Here is a 20,938-nt window from a genome sequence, read left to right as displayed (position 1 = left end):
TTAGATCTGGTGACTGTACAGGCCATGAGAGATGAACTTTATTTCCGTGTTCATCAAACCATTCTTTCACAATTCTTGCTGTGTGTATTGGTATGCTACAATGCTCAAATGAATTTGGCATCACAACATGATTTCACAAATTTATTTTTGAAGCCAAATTAAAGCTGTGAGTGAACTATTGATACAGATTTTTACTGAAAAACTGCTTTGAACCAAGTACTATCTGCAAATTTCTGGTATTTATCGTCAAAGATGACTGGCAGTTAGCATATAGTTTGGATTGGCGGTATGGTTCAAGAATTTCCTGCCCATCCATGTAGTCTAGAATGGATAAAAGCAGGAAGAGCAGCAACAACCCCCCTTAGGGTAAACAGAACAGAGCTAAAGTATTGCGATATCATACATTTTCTTAATAATTCGCCTTATTCACCTGGCTTCCATTTTGAAAACTCTAACGCCGTTGTGGGGTACACAAACCCGGAAGTTGGACTCCGATACAGTACTAATCAATAGCAGCATTCTGTGTCACTCACTTTCTGCCTGCTGTGTGTAACAAAATCATGTAATGCATCACTGATAATATGTTTATGTATATAGTTTTCATTTGTTAATGTTTTTTAATTTTCCTCCTAATGTAATTTCTAATGTTCTGCCCTTTTCTGGTACGTTTTTCCATACTTACAGTATACAAGCAGACCATTTGTATTCCTCCATACCAATAAATGTACATAGTTACTGTTTACAAACCTAGACCAGTATGCCTATCAATGTTTTTGAATGACTTATTTCTTTCTGATGTTCTGACCAGTTGTCAAGTTATGAAAGACATCATCCATGTGTAATAAAATTGTACTTTATTAAGATAAATTGATATTTTATTTTACATATATGAAGATCCAGTAGCTTATACATACACATATCTCCCACATGTAAATTAACTGTATCAACTATAATACTGATCTGCCCATGTTGACACTATATGATAGATTAAAATAAGCTGATAAAATCACCGTTTTCTCCAGAATGACTACAGCCGAATCAAATTGTGTTGCAATATTGTCCTGTTAACACCGTGAAGCTGCTTTGGATCAATCGGTATTGTAAAAGCGCTGAATAAAGCTGACTTGACATGTCCCAGTCTTGCTATTGCTTAAGTCTTTCGAACTTCGTCTGTAGTAAAATGCAGAAATTACGACCAGGATCCCTTCTGATATTTTTTTTAATCCACTCTCCATGTAATCCCTTATCCTCCGGAAAACGGTGAAAGGTTTGTCCTCTGTAGGATTTTTTCCTGAGTGACGAAGTGCAGTGAAACAGAATGCTGCTACTGATTAGTACTGTATCGGAGTCCAGCTTCCGGGTTTGTGTACCTCACAACAGCGTTAGAGTTTTCAAAATGGCCGCCAGGTGAATAAGGCGAATGACAATTAAATGTACTTAAAAAAAGTCTCCAATTGAAAATTTTCTAGTGACTGATCACATCAAAAAAATGTATATATATATATATATATATATATATATATATATATATATATATTTTTTTTTTTTTTTTTTTTTTTTTTGTTTTTACAATGTAATTAATGAAATTAGTCTGATTCAAGAGGAATATCAGAATGTCCAGTCCTGACTAAACGAGTGGAGGAGCTGGGGATGGAGGAAGGTAATTAGCTCCTGAAATTTGGGATAAAGCTGCTGATAATACGGAATGAACCATGAATACTGTATATCGGAATATAGAGCAACACAAAGAAAGTACGAAAAATGCCTGCATGAGCGAGAGGAAGATGAGTACCAGGACAAGGGAGAGGAGTGGGACAAGGGCAAGTGAGAGGAATGCCTGGACAAGTTAGATGTTGAGGAGTTAGAATGCATGGTGGTGCTCAAAGAAGGGCAGGAATTAGAGTAAACTCATAAACCACAGACTATCATAGAGAGGCTGGTGAACGAGTACAGCCAAATCTCAGCCGAGACACAGTGGCATCCATTATCCAGATTTTTCAAGAAACCAACAGGTAGGATATTGAATAAGGGCTTCTCCTACTGCAACGTGTAAATCAATTTACCATGTTTTACAGTGACTGTATGCCTCTGGTCTCTAATATGTAACTGTATTTTGTCTATCTAAGGATTCAACCTCTACCCTGAAAGCTCCTGAATGAAGAACAGAAACTTGCTATTGGCAACATCATGGTGATTGCTGATAATGAAATAAAACTGATGAAATAAAACTGAAGGTCATCCCATAAAGAGGTGGGGGTCCCCCATGGAGCCCGTTCTCATGAAAATGTGTATAAATAGTACAAGTTTGCAATCTCGTGGAATCTAAACGGCAAAATTAGTTTTGGCGCGCATATGGTACGCGGTTTTTCGCGTGCATATGATAAGCACTTTATGGCGTATTATACATACAAATAATGCAGTTTCTGTAATTCCATCTGGTGTTAGAGTGTTTATGACATTGTGCTAAATGTTCCTGTTGGACGAGAACATGTGTAAGTGTTTTGGTAGACATAGTGTATTGTGTATTGTGGTATTATTGTATTTTCAAAATTAGAGTTGGAGTTTATTTTACAATGTGTGATTTTGAGCATGAAATTAACCATTTTGGCAAGTGTGTGTTGTAGGCGTGCTGGTGTGTTAAGTGTTATAGAAAATCGTTAAAAGTATTGAAAAAATTGTCATAGCGATCGTAAAAAAAAAACTGTAGTCAGTGAAACATATATTTGTGTTCAAATGCAATCATCAATTAAATCAATTAATTACAATTAATTTGTTTGCAAAGGCCTTTAAACATTTTTTTTTTCTGATCTGAGTTGAACCTTTTAGGCTGAACCTTATTATGAAATAAGTAGATGGTGATGTCATCATATTTCTCCCAAAAAAAAAGGGATTATTCGCTTATACCATCAAAAGCTCTTGGTGCGACACTGCGACTGCCACACATGATGCTATTTTGGGCTCTGTGGATCGTTCCAGCACGGTAGGAGGCTACATGCTCATGCGGTTTTAGGCATAAGGAGGGCCACCCTCTTACCCCATACACGTGCTTGGCTCCGGCTTTGGCAGCAAACATGGAGAGGATGCCAGTACCACTCCCCACGTCCAGCACGATCTTGTCCTTGAAGATGTGTTTGTTATGGTACATGGAGTTCCTGTATGTCAACGTTCTCACTTCATCCTTTAGCATTTCCTGTTAAACCATGCAAGCACAAAAAACATTTTACTGTTTTTATAACATAATATTTCAAATTTTAGTGAGCTGCCTATTTAGACAATCATGTATAATCCTGTTTGTTTGGGCACAGTACCATAGTTTATTGTACCATTGAGTGCCATTTAATGGTATATTGATATGGTAATCACTCAGCATGGATATATATACATACCATTTTATTACTAATAAATCACTGTTTTTGTCAAGGGTATCTAAAATGCTGTCTAAGTAGGCAGCTCATTATGTTCTGAAACACAGCCAATGAATTATTCAGTCTTCATCTATATAAACTATAATGGTGTTGTTTTTTTGGGCACTGAAGTATCTGGTGAAGTAAAAAAAAAAGGTATGGGCCCATGGATGCTGTCTAGGTAGATACTGTATCTCACCAGGTTTAAAAATTATTCAACAATTACATTTTTTTTTAACCCTATAAAGCCTACTGCATCATATTTGATTACCAAATGCTGTGCAATCTTTAGTGATTTTCATAAAGTAAATGTAAGAATAACTTTTACGTTGTTAGTAATATTTCAACACTTGCAGGACTGAAGCAAGTTCAGTTTAATTGATTATAACATCTTTTTTTTTTTTAGGGGGAAAAAAAGTTATAATAAGACAACCTAAAGACAAATTTGATACTTCAGGGCAGGCTTATGAGGAATGTTTTTTTTAATCTCTCGATGTATTGCATTGCATTATGTTTTGCCCCCCACAATAACAAAAACAGAGCTTTGATCATAAAACTAAGCATTTAAATATTATCTTACCAAGCCATATTATTTTACATGCATTTCATGCAATGAGTCTGATATACTGTTATAAAAATCTCATCGATTTACATGGCAAGCTATCAGAGTTTCATCTTAGTTTTTGGCCATATAAATAAATAACCACCAAATTACATATTTTGCTCAGTTTGGGCCTCCTAATTGAGCATGAGCTCCATATTCTCCTATAATAATAAAACATTCATTTAAAAAAAAAAAAAAAAAGTCTTACTTATTTTACGATTTATTTTCTGATCATTTAATATTTTGGCTTTATAGGGTTAATAAAGCGATGTGGTAATTAAATCTAAACAATACAAAATCAAAAAAGTTATATGTCAATAGATGTGTGATGCTATTGGGAATTGTGGGTGCATTTTTAAAAATCTTATGCTAACAAAGCATCATGGTATTGTCTTGGTATTGTCTGTGGTATATGATATGCAATCAATAATCATTCACTACCATGGTTATTATGAGCATTATAGTACAAACGTAATATAAGACGTGGATCTCTGACAACCTGTGAGATAGTAAAAAAAAAATTGCTGTCACCATTACAGCATGTCTCCTCAGATCTATGCAGCTTTTTTTGGTGTACGCCTGTCACATTTAAATGAGAGAAGGGAAAAAAGATCTGACCTATATGCTAAAAATGAGTTTGAACAAAATTAATCTTGCAGGTCTCGCCTGAACCTCCCGTTCTCTGTGCTCTCTCATCCTATAATTCAATGACACCCCCACCCTGTCTCTCTCTCCTGCTCCATTTCTCTGCATAGTCTGCATTATATATAACTCCCAGCATAAATCAAGATGACTGATAGCCATGAATACTTATATCCAACAGTACATCATATATCTCAGCATCTATGTTAAATGCAAGCATCCGCTGCTCTGGTGTGCTCATACCTCATGAATGCCGAAGTGGGCATACGAATCAAAATAGTAATCCCTGGAGGTCATCTCATCGGGGTTGAGGAACTTGGCCATCTTTCCTCTGCCGGGGCAGCTGGGTAAGCTGGCTGAGTGAGGGGTGTGAGGCGGATGGGACGGGTGTGTGGGCCGCTGGGCATGATGGACCGATGGCACTGGTTTGGGCAGAGGAGAAGGCTGGACCGACTGGGATGGGGCGGCACTCAGGGGCTGTTGCTAGAAAGGGCAAATGGGGGTTCAACAGGTGAATCTGACAAAGAAATGTCTAGCTCAAACGAGAGAGAGAGAGAGAGAGAGAGAGAGAGAGAGAGAGAGAGAGAGAGAGAGAGAGAGAGAGAGAGAGAGAGATTTTCATCATGGTAATGTGAAAAGTAATGATATATATACAGTGGTACCAAAAAGATGTTTTTGAATCTCATTGACATTCATTATACGAGCAACGGTGAGGCCGGTTTCACACTGCATGCGTTAGCAGCGCATGTTTTTTCCGGCTCCCATGTTAACAGATAAGAGCATTCACACCGCACGCAGAGGCGGCGCAGGGGCAGAGCAGAAGCGGCAGTGCCGCGATTTCGGCGTCGAGTCTATTTTTGCCGCGCTGCTCATGCTGAATTAAAGCCGCAGTTTATAGTTCTTGATAAAATTTACCTGGTTAACATGAAAAATAACAAATTTCACCATAAAATCATTAAGCGAAGTGTTCCGTGAGTTTCATTATCCACCACATGACCTCCTGTGCTGTGAAAAAAATGAATGAAATGCATGAAAACACATCACTCCCAAAAGTTTCTGCCCAAACTTCAACGGGCTGTATAAATGATTAAACCCAGAGGCATATCTTAACTATAAGGTTACTTTTATCACGTAAACTACTTATAGCATGTTATATGCATGTGTTTTTGGGATAGAGGGGAAACCGGTCACATTTGCAGCAGATGCTGCCCATCATAAATCAAAGCACAAGAATGACAGTGCCGGAGGAGAACACCGAAAAATGTGACAGAATGGACAATATTCCTCTGTATTTGCAATACATGAGCCGCGGTTCAGCTACGCGAGACGAACACTGCCAGTGTGAATGCACAACGGGAGCGCGCGGCTCCCGCTCTCCATACGCACTGCTCCTGCCCTGTCATACGCACTGCTTGCGCGCGCAGTGTGAAACCGGCGTTAGAGTTAAGTCTTAATTTCTGCTGATGAAACAAACACACCTACATCTTGGATGCCCTGGGGGTGAGCAGATAAACATAACATTTTCATTTTGGGGTGAACTATCACTTTAAGCGATAGAATGATGCGTTTGTCTGTGTGTGAAGACTTTGTGCACGAGGCACAAGAGAACGCAAACCCAGCATACTTTGATTTGATTGGCAATCTGAATCATTTTGACACTGACAAGCTACTTTAGACCTGAGGCAAACAAGACTTAAATGTAACTTGTAAACCTTTTTGTCATCCCAACAACAACAACAAAGTGCTGCATAACAAAGTGCAGCAGAGCACTGCAAGAATTCAAATATTAGGGGGGACAATTTGGCCAGTTATAATTATTGGGGGGGACTTGTCTTGTTAATTTATAATTAAAGGGTGGTTATGGCCCTTTATCTGGCTATCACCAGACCAAGCTCAATTTAAAATTGAACATTGGTCTGGGGAGTCTGCTCTGTATTTTCTACTGCACAAGAGGCGTGATCAACTGGCATTATTCAAATAACTCTGTATGCAAGTGGATAGTCCTTCAACCAATCAAACTACAAGAGGCGTGATCAACGGACAACGACCCATCGTTTCTCTATCCATCATCGTGTTAAATGCGCCAAGGTGGATAAGCCAATATGCGATTGGTTCCCACAAAAGTGTAACAGAAGCAGCAGAAATGAACGTACGAGTTTCCAGACTGAGTTGCAGGGCAAAATCAAATCGCCGGCAGATCAGGCTGGGTTTACCCGGTCTATATATGGCCCTGGTTTGATTTGTTAGGTATTTTTTAATACTTCTTGGAGTGACTGTACTATTTAAATGTAAGGTATTTATAGATTATTATTTGTATATTACATTTTATTTAAATTGACAAACGTTTATGTTTTAATAAATGTATTTCCTCCTAATGATCCTAATGATGATCCTAAATCAGGCTCATTATCATTTTGTTTTGCTTTGTTTTGTTGCAGTCACATGGTAGTCACTAGGCTTCAGACTAAGCATCCAAACACACAGACCAAAACTGTTTTGTTTTTGGTGAAATGTGACCTGGAAATATATTGATGAGATTACCCAAACTGTGAAAGATTAATGTGGAATATGATCCTTCAAAAAGCAAAATGAACAGTGCCACTGTATTCAGTGCCGTTTAAAACTAATCCTGTTTCAGGTCAGGGGAGCCTTTTCAAGAATGTCTAGCATTTGCTGTCACATTTCTAAAACCTGGCAAAGGTGGTTAGTGGCTGAAGAGCTTTGAAACGCGTAGCATTATTCAATGTGTTGACGTAATTTCCCCTGAAACAGTAAGATAGGGCGGGACATATCATTGCTCCCTTTTAAAAAAACAAAAAAAACAGGGCAGTTTCGCTTATATCACTAGAGCCTTGCAGCTCGGTAAAACTGCAGTTTCCTCCTAATCTCTAACTGCTTCTCGTCATAAACTCCTCAATATTGCTTTAAAAAACAGCATTCTGTGCAGAATTCAAATGGGTCCGATATGTTTTGTTGTCTTTGCTGATTCGCTCTTGCATTGCGTCGGTGTGTGTGAGACTTAATTTGCCTTAACTGAAAGCATATACACTGTCTGAACTATTCCCTATAGTGCACTATGTGCCATTCACCAGGTAGAAAATAGTAAATGTGTGAACAAGTGACCAATTTCAGCCACAGCTTCAGCTTTTATTATGGGGCTGTGACGCTTCAGATTCTAGAGGACATTTGATTGGACAGAAAATGCTGTCATAAAATCCGCAATCCATTTTAGAAGGCGAGACTGAGAGACTGTACGTTTTGAATGCGTATATCTCCTAAATGCGAATCACTGTTGTGGAACACACCAGATTATTCATAACCTTAAAGCTAACATATTCATACTAAAAGCTAAAAACCAAGGGGGGTCCAAGGTCAACACAGCCGTACACCAGGAAGTTTTAGAGCAATGTGTTTCCTGCTGCAGACCGACTTAATGGAGATGCAGATTTCATTTTCCAACAGGACTTGGCACCTGCACACAGTTCCAAAGCAACCAGTACCTGGTTTAAGGACAATAGTATCACTGTTCTTAATTGGCCAGCAAACTCGCCTGACCTTAACCCCACAGAAAATCTATGCGGTATTGTGAAGAGGAACATGCGATATGCCAGACCCAGCAACGCAGAAGAGCTGAAGGCCACTATCAGAGCAACCTGGGCTCTTATAACACCTGAGCAGAGCAACAGACTGATCCACTCCACGCCACACCACACCGCATTGCTGCAGTAATTCAGGCAAAAGGAGCCGCAACTAAGTATTGAGTGCTGTTACATGCTTATACTTTTCATGTTCATACTTTTCAGTTGGCCAAGATTTCGAAAAATCCTCTCTTTGTATTGGTGCAGTAATATTCTAATTTTCTGAGATACTGAATTTGGAATGTTCCTTAGATGTCAGTTATGATCATAAAAATGAAAATAAATAAACATTTGAAATATATCAGTCTGTGTGTAATGAATAAATATGATATACAAGTTTCACTTTTTTAATGGAATATAATTATATAACCAGCACCTGTATATAATTTTCAATATATTTTATATAAATAATATTTATATTGTTTATAATATAATTCATATAATCATGATATAATATAATTAAATTATATGATAAAATACAGACAACATTATAATATATAAAATATTAACTCAATAATAAAGTGTTGCTCCAGCTGTTTTAATGAATTAATTTAAAAACCTCTGATCTAGAACATTTTTGTACTTTAAAGAAGCATCCAAAACTCCTAATGTCTGGAGCTAATATTCTAGGTATACTGTTTTGTGATAGTGAAAATATGTGTGTCTTTGTATTGGCATATGTCCGCCTGCCTATATTTGCCTATCAGTATGTGTGTGTGGCTGTGTGCAGCCTTTCAGCTCAGGGGATTTCAAATAATGAGTGTCAGCAGAGGGGAAGAGCAGCTGTATCAAGAGGCATAAAGGTGTTCGGATTGCATATATTAGAAAGACGGGAGAGGGGAACACATGTCCTTGCCCCTCTAGTCAGCTAACAAATCTCATTTCACATTCTATTTTTAACCTCAACAAATGACACTTTTCGGCAACGTTCCACCTTTCAACCACGCTTTTGAAAACTCTAATAGTTTTTTCGTGACATAACTGGATTGATGCGTGTAAGGGGAAAACAGGTGCTCTTGGGATCCTTTCACAAACAGAACTGCCATGGCATTTCTCTGGTGTTAGTTTATGGCAGGGAACAACCTAATAGTTTAAGAGTTGTTTTGCATTGCATATCTAAATGATTAATGTGTTCAGAACAGCTCTTATGAATTTTGCAGATTTATGGGCAGCCCTCTCTGCTTTGGCTGGGCATCTTGTAAAAAGGCTGAAACTGCCAGTGTGCATTTCAGAGCTAAGTGGTGTATCCTCAAGGATGATCTAGACCACAACTGTAAGCTTTATACTTTTGAAACCCTCGGCTGACCTTGAAGAGCACAACAACCTCTCTATTGAAAGGCTGTAAAACTCTCATATGACTGCACTCAAGTTCATAGCCACTCAAGAACATTTAGATACAGATATTGTCAAATACTTAAAGGGGGGGTGAAACACTCAGTTTCAGTCAGTGTCATGTCAATCTTGAGTACCTATAGAGTAGCATTGCATCCTGCATATCTCCGAAAAGTCTTTATTTTTTTTATAATTATATAAGAAAGATGCGCTGTTCCGAGTCTTTCCGAAAAAAGCCGAGCGGGTGGGGGCGTGTCGTGTGAGTGGAGCTAAATAATGACGTGTGCAGCAGCGCGCTGCAGTGAGGAAAGTGAGTCGCTCTGTGAGGAAAGTGATTCGCTCTGTGAGGAAAGTGATTCGCTCAGTGAGGAAAGTGATTCGCCCGCCGCGTGAGGAAAGTGATTCGCTCTGTGAGGAAAGTGATTCGCTCAGTGAGGAAAGTGATTCGCCCGCCGCGTGAGGAAAGTGAGTCGCTCTGTGAGGAAAGTGATTCGCTCTGTGAGGAAAGTGATTCGCTCAGTGAGGAAAGTGATTCGCCCGCCGCGAGAGGAAAGTGAGTCGCTCGGTGAGGAAAGTGATTCGCTCAGTGAGGAAAGTGATTCGCCTGCCGCGTGAGGAAAGTGAGTCGCTCTGTGAGGAAAGTGATTCGCCCGTCGCGTGAGGAAAGTGCTAATACAGATCGACCGCCGGCCTATCAGTGGGTAAGTCAGTAGCTACTGGTTATATCACCTGTTTAGCATCCTACAAGCCAGCGCTTTGATGGGCGTAGCCTGTTGCTTTCGCTCTCTCCCTCGCTCTCTCTCACGCGCTTCCGGTAGAATTGTCCGTAAGGCCCATACAAGGAAATTCCGCCCCCACTAACGTCAATGGGAACGCATGATCTCAAAAAACTTGCCGAAACTTATGACTAACCGGAAGTAGTATTTTTGACAAAGAAATACTCCCATCAAACGTCCACCTTAACTTTTGAAACTTTGTCTATGTTTAGTATGGGATTCCAAGTCTTTAACAGTGTAAAAAGATCAGTATGCATGAAACAGCATTTCACCCCCCCTTTAAAATGATACTTCATTTTTTTTAAATGTACCAAAAAATGTTTTTTTGCAGCAATGCCATAGAACCATTTTGGGTCTCCCAAAGAATCTTTCAGTGAAATAGGTGCAAAGAAAATTTCAATAATCTGAAGAACCTTTTTCACCATAAAGTACTTTTGTGCAATGGAAAGATTGCATGGATGTAAAAGGTTCTTAATGGAACCATAGAAGCCAATTAAGGACCAATATTTATAAGTGATTTTTAAGTGTATTTTTCTCATTCTCAAAGTCATTCCAAATACGATATTGTCCTTGCTTTTCATTTTTTACTGTTCAGTAAAAGTTAAAGAGTAGTACACTTCAGAATTAAAATGTCCTGAGAGTTTACTCACCCCCACATCATCCAAGATTCTTTCTCCATCTAGGGGACTTCAGTGTGGTACAACGGGTTAAAGGTCCAAATTCTAGTTTCAATGCGGGTTCAAAGGTCTCGAAATGATCCCAGCTGAGAAAAAAGGGTCTTACCTAGCGAAACGATCTGTTGCAAGGTTGTATTGTTTGTCCTACACTGCGCCACGTATTACGTCATCACATTGGAAAGGTAAAGCATGATGTAGGCGAAAGTACCAATTGTGAAAATACAAAGTGTTTGCAAAGCAAACGTGCAAAGACTAAGTCAAACACCCTTAACAAAAGGGGTGATTTTGAAGTTGGAGGAGAAAATTAGATAACATTTTTCACCTTACCACAGTACTTATGTCTACGTCACGCCTGACCTTTTTCAATATGATTATGTAATACATTAGCCTGACAAGCCAGACCCACATCAAGATGATTGGTCTGGAAATTCACCATTGAGAGATCAATCCGAGAGGTGGGATAAACGGTTGTCTTTCAAACTCCTTCTGCACGAGACAGGATAGCGCTACAACCAACCAGAGCAACGTGAAGCGGAGCTAGTTGACAGATTAAACTTTCGCCGTATCCGGTTGGCAAAACTCTGAACACATCTTCCCTTTTTAAGAATGACTTCAGTGCCGTTCTTTGTTCATTCCTCAGAGAAAAGCTGAACTCCAAGTCTTCCAGAGTCGCAGTCAAAGCTGATTCGAAAGACCACTGTTCGCCAGCTTTACTAGAAGCACACAAGCGCAACTCGGCCGTCATTATGTTAAGCCACAACCACTGACTCTATACACAATGTGATTGGCCTGACCAGAGTTTGGCTTTTACAGCTCAGAAGTATATTGAGAGTTGCTAGAAGACAATCGCGGCAGATTAGATTTGCTGCCGCTAGGGTGCAACAGTGTATATGGCACATTGCAGAGCAGCGCAAGACAAACATTTGTGGTTAAAAAATTATTTTTTTAAGGGTTTTTTTTTAGTTTTTTTTTTAGAAAATGAGCAATCGTTAAGCTATATAAGACCCTTAATCATTGACTGGGATTGTGACGAACCCTTTGAAGCCGCACTGAACCTGGAATTTGGACCTTCAACCCGTTGTACCCCATTGAAGTCTGCTATTTGGAGAACAATCCTGGAATGTTTTCCTCAAAAACCTGAATTTCTTTTCAACTGAAGAAAGAAAGACATCTTGGATGACGTGGGGGTGAGTAAATTATCAGGAAATCAGAATCTTGGGACATGCGATTTTCACCTCACAGCCGGTGGAAAAGAATCAGGCTTGGACTCGGGCAGAAATCATGTTCATGGATGTGATTATTGAAGTTACTGTAGTATAAAGCAGAGCAGGACCGTGTGTTAAGGGAGCTGAGCAAGGGCGCTGGAGCGATTGTGTCCGAACACACGGCTCGCAAGCAACATGACTTTTATTATGACGGGACACAGTCGCCGGCGCCATTTCTGCTTTTCAGGTCATGAGTATGAAGTAACCCAGCTCTGTTTATCATATTAGATACATTTAAGTGTGTTTAAAATAAAGTTATAACATTACTCTGTTCGTTCGCTCAGCGGATGCTGTGACATTTGTTGCACACTGCTAAGTGTGAAGCGTTTCTGCCAAATAAAACCAATAACTGAGGGTGATGCAGATATGACGCAATTGAAAGGCGACTCCCTCAGACGTCCTGGCTCCAATTTACAATTGTCTCACAATTTACAAATAGTTGGAAACATTTGGGATATTGTAAGAACTCAACTGAACAAAATAAATAATATATATAACATAATATATATGTATATAACACTGGCCTTGGATATTTTTGGATAAATACTACATAGTGGACCTTTAATGAGGTCCAATGTTGTTTTGAACCCATTTGGCTTTCATTGTGTGAACTAAAACATTCTTCAAAATGTCTTCTTTTGGGTTCCGTAGTATACAAAAGTCCTACAGGTTTGGAATGACATGAAGATGGGAAAATGTTGACATAATTATAATTTTTAGTGAACTTGTTTTTCACTTTTTTTTGCGTGAAAAAAAAAGACTAGTTAACTTGCGCTAAGCACACCACTTCCGCATGGAACCCATTTGACCGACTAAAAGCCCAAGTGCAGAGCAGTCTTCAGAGCTGCTATTTTGGGAGAGGTTTCAGAGGTCAGAGCGCATCTATCAGAGGGTTTTAAAGATCCCATGACATTATACGGTGGCGTACTGCTGTGCTGAACTTTACAAGGAACTTTTAACAACAGCTTCCTTCTATGCGCCTTTTCTTCATTTCTTCAACCTTTTAAGAACATGGATTAGATTTCATGCTTCCATGACCATGTCAATACATTCCAGCTGGATAATCCCTCACTGAGGATTGCATTAAGTTCAAGGCTACTAATGAAACTAGAATCATCAAATAGTTTTGCTAAATGGCAGCACTTGATTGCAACCTTGTGTAGATGAACACGCACAACTCTGATTCGGAATAAAGTCAAAGTTCTTTTTATAAACAAGGATAATGCTCAGGAGAAAACCAACAAGCAAACTACGCATTAACATAAACAAGACTGAGGTTGAACTGAGGGCTTTAATACACAGAGTGAGGTAATCAACTGGAACAGAAACAGGTGCATGATAAAACAGAAACCATGGAAACTAATAAGTCCCTTTTAAGCAACACTATGTCATTTTTTTTTTATATCTTAAATAATGTTTCTAAAATTATTTCAGTGGTAGAACAACTCTTAAGACAAATTCTACTGCCGCTGATACCTGAGCAGCCTCCAGGCGGCTACAACCACACTCTGTAAGTTTCGTGTTCGGGGTCGATACACACAGGCCACATATCCTCTGCCAGCGGAAGAGTGCGACCTGCTTTACATCATACGTCATATATTTTACTCATGGCCTGGATGGAGTTAGCCAACAAATAACTATAAGAAAAAACAATCAAATATGCAAGTCTCAAAACCAATGCCAAAGGAGCGCCAGCAAAGAATCCAAAGAGGGTTTTGTCAGAGGAAGCGAAGAAAAGAAAGCGAGAAAGTGATTGGACATAAGCTGGAACACCAGTGGTGTAAGGCAGTGTTTCCCACTCCTGTCCTGGAAGACCCCCAGCATTGCACATTTTGTATCCCTGCGTAGCAATTTGCATACTATCGATACTAAATAGTACTCGTAAATATAATTAGTATGTCCCAAATCGTAGTATGTTGAAAAGAGTATTCCAAAGATACTGGATGGCTTATTATTTCCGGACCGAATTTGAAGTGCGGATCGATGCGCACTCTAACGGCTGATATTGCCCACAACCCATTGCGAGTTGGACAAGGATTTGATTAAAACTACAAACGTGGATAAAAAGCATTAAAAAAACTACAAACATGACGGAATGCAGTTGTTGAGCCTTTATTAGGTCTTTATTAAGTATGAGTAAAATAAAAATTATTTTAAAAAAAATAAGATTTTTTTTTTAAGACACTTTAAGACTTTTATTCAAGTTGTATTGCAATTGGTGACTTGTAATGAAGTAATGAAGTAATGTCATTGTTCTTTACAATTGTGGAGTAACAATATATAAAACTATGTAATGATATTTGTACAACAGTGTAACATGGGCTGCAGAGAGGTTTCCAAACGACGTTTCTGCATTCTCTGGTTCCGTAAGCTTAGCCAACAAATTATTGTGATTATCTGCCCACAGGGAAGCTTATACAGCGACAGTATTTACGACACTAGTATCAGACAATCACGCTTATCAACCACACGGTGGAACTGTGAGCAAACGTTACATTGTGTTGCTTTAAGACAAGTAATTTCACTTGGCAGCCATCTTTGAAACGCCTCTTGAGAATGCAAGTGCAGCTCCTATCTCTTTGAACGGGGAAACATTCAATTTTCCAAAACAAGTTTACGAGTAAATTTCACATTTGAAATCACCAATGAAATCTGATGACAACTGTCTCATAAATTTGGTTCCTAAACGCTCAAATCATGACAAAAAAACCTGCATTTTTCAGCCTCGACAACGCTAATGCGCATGCGCAATCCCAAACGTGCATGTTACAACTGCCTATATGCAACTTTTCTATAGCAACTGGAGCGACAGCAGTGACGTGATGACTTTACCAATCAATGATTGGCTCTTTCATTTAGAAGGTGGGGCTTATTCGCCATATTGGACTTTGCACTTTCTCCCATTCATAAGTAATGAGAGCGCACTGTCTTCCTAAGTCTTTGCTAATAATGACCACTCCTTACTGTGATTCAACCCATGTGGATGATGACTCGGATTTTTAGCTTTCTGCCGTATTGTAACGTGACTTCATTGACATTCACTGCCCTCCACTGAAGCTCTGGCTAAATGGAACACTCAGGTAGAAGTGCTTACAAGAGTGGGCCCAGGGCCAATTCCAATTTTAAGATGTCATTCTTCACACAGAGAAAAAAGAGTGTCAAAATTGTAACTTAACAGCTTGTCACTGGGTCAGTACCCTTAAAAGGACATATTTGTGCCTTTTTTTTAACTCTGAAAAGCTGCAATTATTAAGTCAGATAAGAGCAAGTTATCAAATTTCAGGGTAAAATGTCATGTATGTTGTAATTTTAAAGTTTAAACATTAAAATACATTTTCCAGAACAACTGTTTGATAAACTCTAAAAAATTCTGGGTAAAAAACAACCCTATGTTGGGTCAAATATGGACTAACCCCGCTGCTGGGTTGTTTTAACCCAGCGATTGGGTTGTCTTAAGCAAATATTTAACCCAACCGCAAGATTAAAACAACCCAACTGCTGGGTTAGTCCATATTTGACCCAACATTGGGTTAAAATTATCCAGCATTTTTTAGAGTGTACTTTTGTGTTACCTTTGTCATTTGTGATGAAGAGAGAAAATGTATTAAGTACTGTTTAAGCCTACAAATATTTTAATATGGACATAATTTACTTAGGATTTTTACATTATTTAATGTAATTTTATATGTACACTGTATTTAAAATTTCAAAAAGAGAATAATAAATCTTAAATCTGTGTATAATTCAGATTTCAGGTTCAGATTCCTTTTTATTGTCATTTTTTCCTATGTGCCACATAGAAGAAAAATGAAATTGTGTTTCACACATCCAGCACTTAGTAATTCAGTGCATACAATTGATAAAAACAAAACACAAATACATAAATTCCTAATATTAAAAATATAAATAAATAAGCTAACTAATGTTAAAAAAGGCATTAAAAAATGCCTTAAGATATATAAGGTGATAGTTCATTGAAAAAAATCAAATGCTACCATCTTTTACTCTTTAGAATTTTTTTCTTCTTCTGCTGAACAAAAAAGAAGATATTTTGAAGAAAATTGGTAACTAAACAATTGATGCGGGCATCATTGACTTTCATATTATGGAAAGAAAAAAAAGTCAATATATCTTATTCAGATCAGCGCTATAACAGTTATGAAAGAATCTGCTGAAAAAGCTGAAGCTCCTAGATCACTTTTGAAAAATATATAATTTGAAATTACTTGGACTAAATATATATTTTGCAGTGTCAGCAGAACTATACTATATATAAAAAAACACTTTAAATACAACCCACTAAAGAGATGTGTGTCTATCCCTTACAGCAGGGCTATTCAAAGCTTACCCTGGAGGGCCAATGCTGCAGAGTTTAGCTCCAACCCTGATCAAGCACAACCACCTGTGATTTTCGAATGATCCTGAAGACATTGATTAGCATGTTCAGGTGTGTTTAATTAGGGTTGGAGCTAAACTCTGCAGCACATAAGCCATCCAGGGCAATAATTGAATATCCCTGACTTACAGCTTTCAATCCCCTAATTTGGCCAAACTGTTAGTTTGTTTACCGACAGTCCTCAAATATATATTCTTTTGTGTTCAACAGAAGAAAGAAATGAATATATGTTTGTAACAACTTGAGTCTGAACTTGTTTTTTTGTAAACTACCCATCTCTATTAGTTATTTCCAATTATCCTACTGCTGCGCTCCTCGGCGCATGTGCAGCACCAAGGACAGCGACCAGACTCCAGCCGAGCACTGGGAGCTTTGCTCAAGATGAATCAGTCACTAATTAGTCTTTTAGCTTACTTTTTATAAATGTATCTCACAGACAGTATGCATAGATATAATACAGGAGCAGTTCCCCATGGAGCAAGCTTGAGGTTAAGCGTCTTTCTCAATGGATCAACATTTGCAGTCTGTTTCCAACCCATATGCACCACCTCAAATACGCAGACAGACCAAACGTGTCTAGTTTTGCATGTGAGTGTGTTTACAACTTGTCATATAGGCCTATGTCTAAATGTTTTAACAGTTATTTCAAATAATGTATAAATACAAGTTTAACAGGAGCAACAGGCGTGAAATACAAAACAAGAACAACAAGAACAACAGGCGCAAAATAAACTCATTCTTGCTAAGGAAAACTTGAAAAATATGGAACACGTCCCGATTGAACCAATATTAAACCAAATACACAAATACTGACAACATTTAGCACAATTAATAGGTTTACATTTAATTATTATTATTTATTTATTTATTTTTATCGCTTTTCTTAAAAGATATAGGCCAGTCGATTTGAGATGACCTGTGAACTGTGCAAGGGATGAAAAAAAAAAAAAAAACGAACAAATATGTGTGTTGCGCGAGAGAAACCTCAACCGCTCGAGCCGCGAAAATAGAAGTTGGCTGACCGACGTCTAAGTCTTTATGTAATTCGCACACTGCTATATAAAAACTACAAAGTTGCTTTTAAAAGCACGTTTTTATGTATTGGGCCTTATAAATTAAATAGATAATACATTATAATGTCGTATCCACGTCGCTTACCTCAGTGCTCTCAGTATCCGCCATTTTTCTCCTAAGGAGCAAACAGCGGGAGGAGTGTTTAATTCCCATAAGAGCCAGCGGGATAGGCTCCGGATCGTGCGATAAATGAATGACAAAACCCTCTTCAAAGTCTTTAGAAATCCTGCAGCCGTTTGCTTAATAACCTCGAAATCACAGAATAAATTCGAATCACGTTCCAGAAGATAAACGAGCCCTAAAACTTGTTGAAAGCCCTCCTGAATCCATGGTATAAAAGTTACCTACAGCAGTTGTTCCCAAAAGAACGCATGGCGAACTCTCCATATCGTGGGGAAAATATGATGTAGCCTACTTATAAAAAAAAGCTCCCCATCGTTCCATGATTTGAGGAACATGAGATCAGCTGGTCAATAAAAGTGTTAATCATTCATGTCTCCATCCTTAGATCTGGAATAAAGTCCCTACCCTTTAAAGATCTTATGGAGATCCTTCGTGTTAAAAACCTCTCTCTTTATTATAGTAGGCTATTTCAGTGAGGCAAGAAAAACTGCTTTCTGCTGCTCTGAAATCGTTCGTCGATCACTGAAGAGATTCTCTCAGGTTTATAAAAGTGTCTCAAATACGTTGCTCCACGCTTCAAATCGGATCTTCGAATATCTTCAGAAAATAGGCAACGTTTGAAGTTCCTCTCATGAGATGCTGAAGGATCTTAAGCGACAAATCAGTTGGATTCCTTTAAATGGAGCAGCGGGAGCCAATGAGATCTGTTTTCACCTCGTCTCCATCTTCTGACCGGCTGAAACAAATGTGATTCAGGAGCTGAGCAGGTCCCAGTGCTGCTGTAATATTGAAGCCTCCACCCCACACTTACGGAAGCTTAAATTAGTTGACACAAATAATGTACTTAAATTAACGTTGTGGTTCTTTTGTATGATGCTTTTATATGTAGGTTATGTTTGATCTAATATATATATATATATATATATATATATATATATATATATATATATATATATATATATATATATATATATATATATAAAGGAAAAAAAGAGCATTTTCGTAAAAAAAACAGTAATGTTTTTATTTTTATTTTATTTATTTTTGAATAAATAAGCTTTCCATTGATGTGTGGTTTGTTAGAAAATGACAATATTTGGCCGATATACAACTATTTGAAAATATGGGATCTGAAGGTGCAAAAAAATCTAAATATTAAGAAAAAAATGTCCAAATGAAGTCCTTAGAAATGCATGTTACTACTAATAATATTTTTTATATAAATATTTATGTTAGGACATTTACAAAATATCTTTACAGAACACGATCTTTACTTAGTGTTTCTGATGTAAACTCATTTTTTATTATTGCATTATTATATTTATGTATTTATCCTCTTGTTCAGCACAACAGCCAACTACTGTTGTATTTATTGGGCTATATAAATAAAATTATGATTGATTGATTGACTTAATATCCTAATGATTTTTGGCAAAAGAAAAATGTATATTTTTGACCCATACAATGTATTTCTGGCTATTATTTTCTGGCTCAAATATAACCGTGCAACCTATGACTGATTTTGTGGTCCAGGGTCACATATCATTAAACCTTTATATCAGGTTGAAAACTCCAGACATGTCAATCTACTATAAATTAGCTGTTTTTACTTTATTTAATTTAGAAATGTTACCCCAAGATTATTATTATATTAACTCTTTCCCTGCCAGTTGTTTAAAAAAAAAAAGTTCCCAGCCAGCTCCAGCGTTTTTGATAATTTTCACAAAAATGTCATGGCTGCCAGAACAATTAGTTTTGTCGCCTGCTTTTAAAAGCATGTTTTATTCTAGCTTCATGCATTCTTTTTTTAATCAACTCTTGAACGTGGGTAAGTTTCATAAAAATAAAAAAATAAAAGACTATGTCTGAATCAGATTCATTATGATAGTGGCCACAGCAGTATAATAATGTTACTTCATAATACTTCCCCTATGAGTTAACTCATCAATGGCAGGGAAAGAGTTAAAAGGAGATGTGCATACCCACATAAAACATTTTGCCCCAACTAGTGTCCTAAATGTTTTCTTTTTTTTAATTACATCTCTCTTATTCCTTAGTAAAACCATAGCATATAATCTGAGACACGGCTGGGCTCTTCTTTGAATTGTGATGTTTAATGGAGCTCCTTGTTCAAAGAACTAATGACAGCAGGGTGGATGTAACATCTGCTCGTTCTTTGTACTTTGCTGGAGAGCTGCTGTTAGCGGTGATGTTCTATGAATTACCTTTCTTGGCCTTATCAGATCACTCTCATCTTACAAAGTGCTGCAATTCAAGATATGGCCCTCTCATCTTCTAACATAGGATAGGTAGTCTTAAAAAAAAAAAAAAAAAAACGTGAATGAACAATTTATAATGGTAGCGTAAGGACCCATATCTTTTTTTCTAACTTGGAAATATTTTGATTGGATTGCTACTTACTAAGTAATACTTACATTTATATCAAAAATGATGCAGAATCATGCACTCTAATTAATGATAAATGATTGAATTGATTTTATTATACAACATATCGCACAATGCTATTTCAATCTTATTTGTTATTCCTTTATAACTTTTAGGAGAACTAAATATAGAAATGAAGTGTGGGAAATGTGTGGGTTTTCAAGACTTAATTATAAAAGTAAAATGATTAATGTAAGTCACTTGAAATAATCTGGCTTTGCTTCTATTTGCATTAAAAGATAAGAATTGTGGCAGCCAATAATTTTCCGCGGAGCATGAGGGGATATTCTGCACTCTTCTGAGAGCTGTGGGAGTTGTGGTGCTAGAACAGGAGCATGGGCTTGTGGGTGTTTCAGGAAGATTAAGCTGAACTGTGCACCAAGTGGGTGGACAGGCGATCTGCCAAGTTTTTACGCAATCTTGCAAAGTTTACAGAAAAATTATAAAACATACTACAGACATGCCGTGAAGGAAAATTTTGAATATGCATATAGATGTAAAAGAGCATTAGTTGGTAAGTTATCTGTGGGTTTTGTGTCATGAACCTGGTTCTTGAGTTCAT

At 37.7% G+C, this 20,938-nt stretch overlaps 1 protein-coding gene across 1 annotated transcript in view; it reads right to left on the bottom strand.

The window, feature by feature from the left end:
• The window catches only part of LOC137043766 (protein arginine N-methyltransferase 8-B), a 47,639-nt gene extending 28,966 nt beyond the window's left edge, over positions 1-18,673 (bottom strand). The window contains exons 1-3 of the mRNA XM_067420181.1: positions 17,893-18,673; positions 4,894-5,133; positions 3,035-3,190 (exon numbers count right to left, since the gene is read on the bottom strand). Of these exons, the coding sequence (XP_067276282.1) occupies positions 3,035-3,190; positions 4,894-5,133; positions 17,893-17,961 (465 nt within the window). The 5' untranslated portion in view covers positions 17,962-18,673. The remainder of the gene's footprint in view (positions 1-3,034; positions 3,191-4,893; positions 5,134-17,892) is intronic.
• Positions 18,674-20,938: the final 2,265 nt, after the last annotated feature.

The sequence above is a fragment of the Pseudorasbora parva genome, chromosome 16 (genome assembly GCF_024679245.1).
Source record: "Pseudorasbora parva isolate DD20220531a chromosome 16, ASM2467924v1, whole genome shotgun sequence".
NCBI classification, from domain to species: Eukaryota; Metazoa; Chordata; class Actinopteri; order Cypriniformes; family Gobionidae; genus Pseudorasbora; species Pseudorasbora parva.
This window is presented reverse-complemented; position numbering and strand designations above follow the sequence as displayed.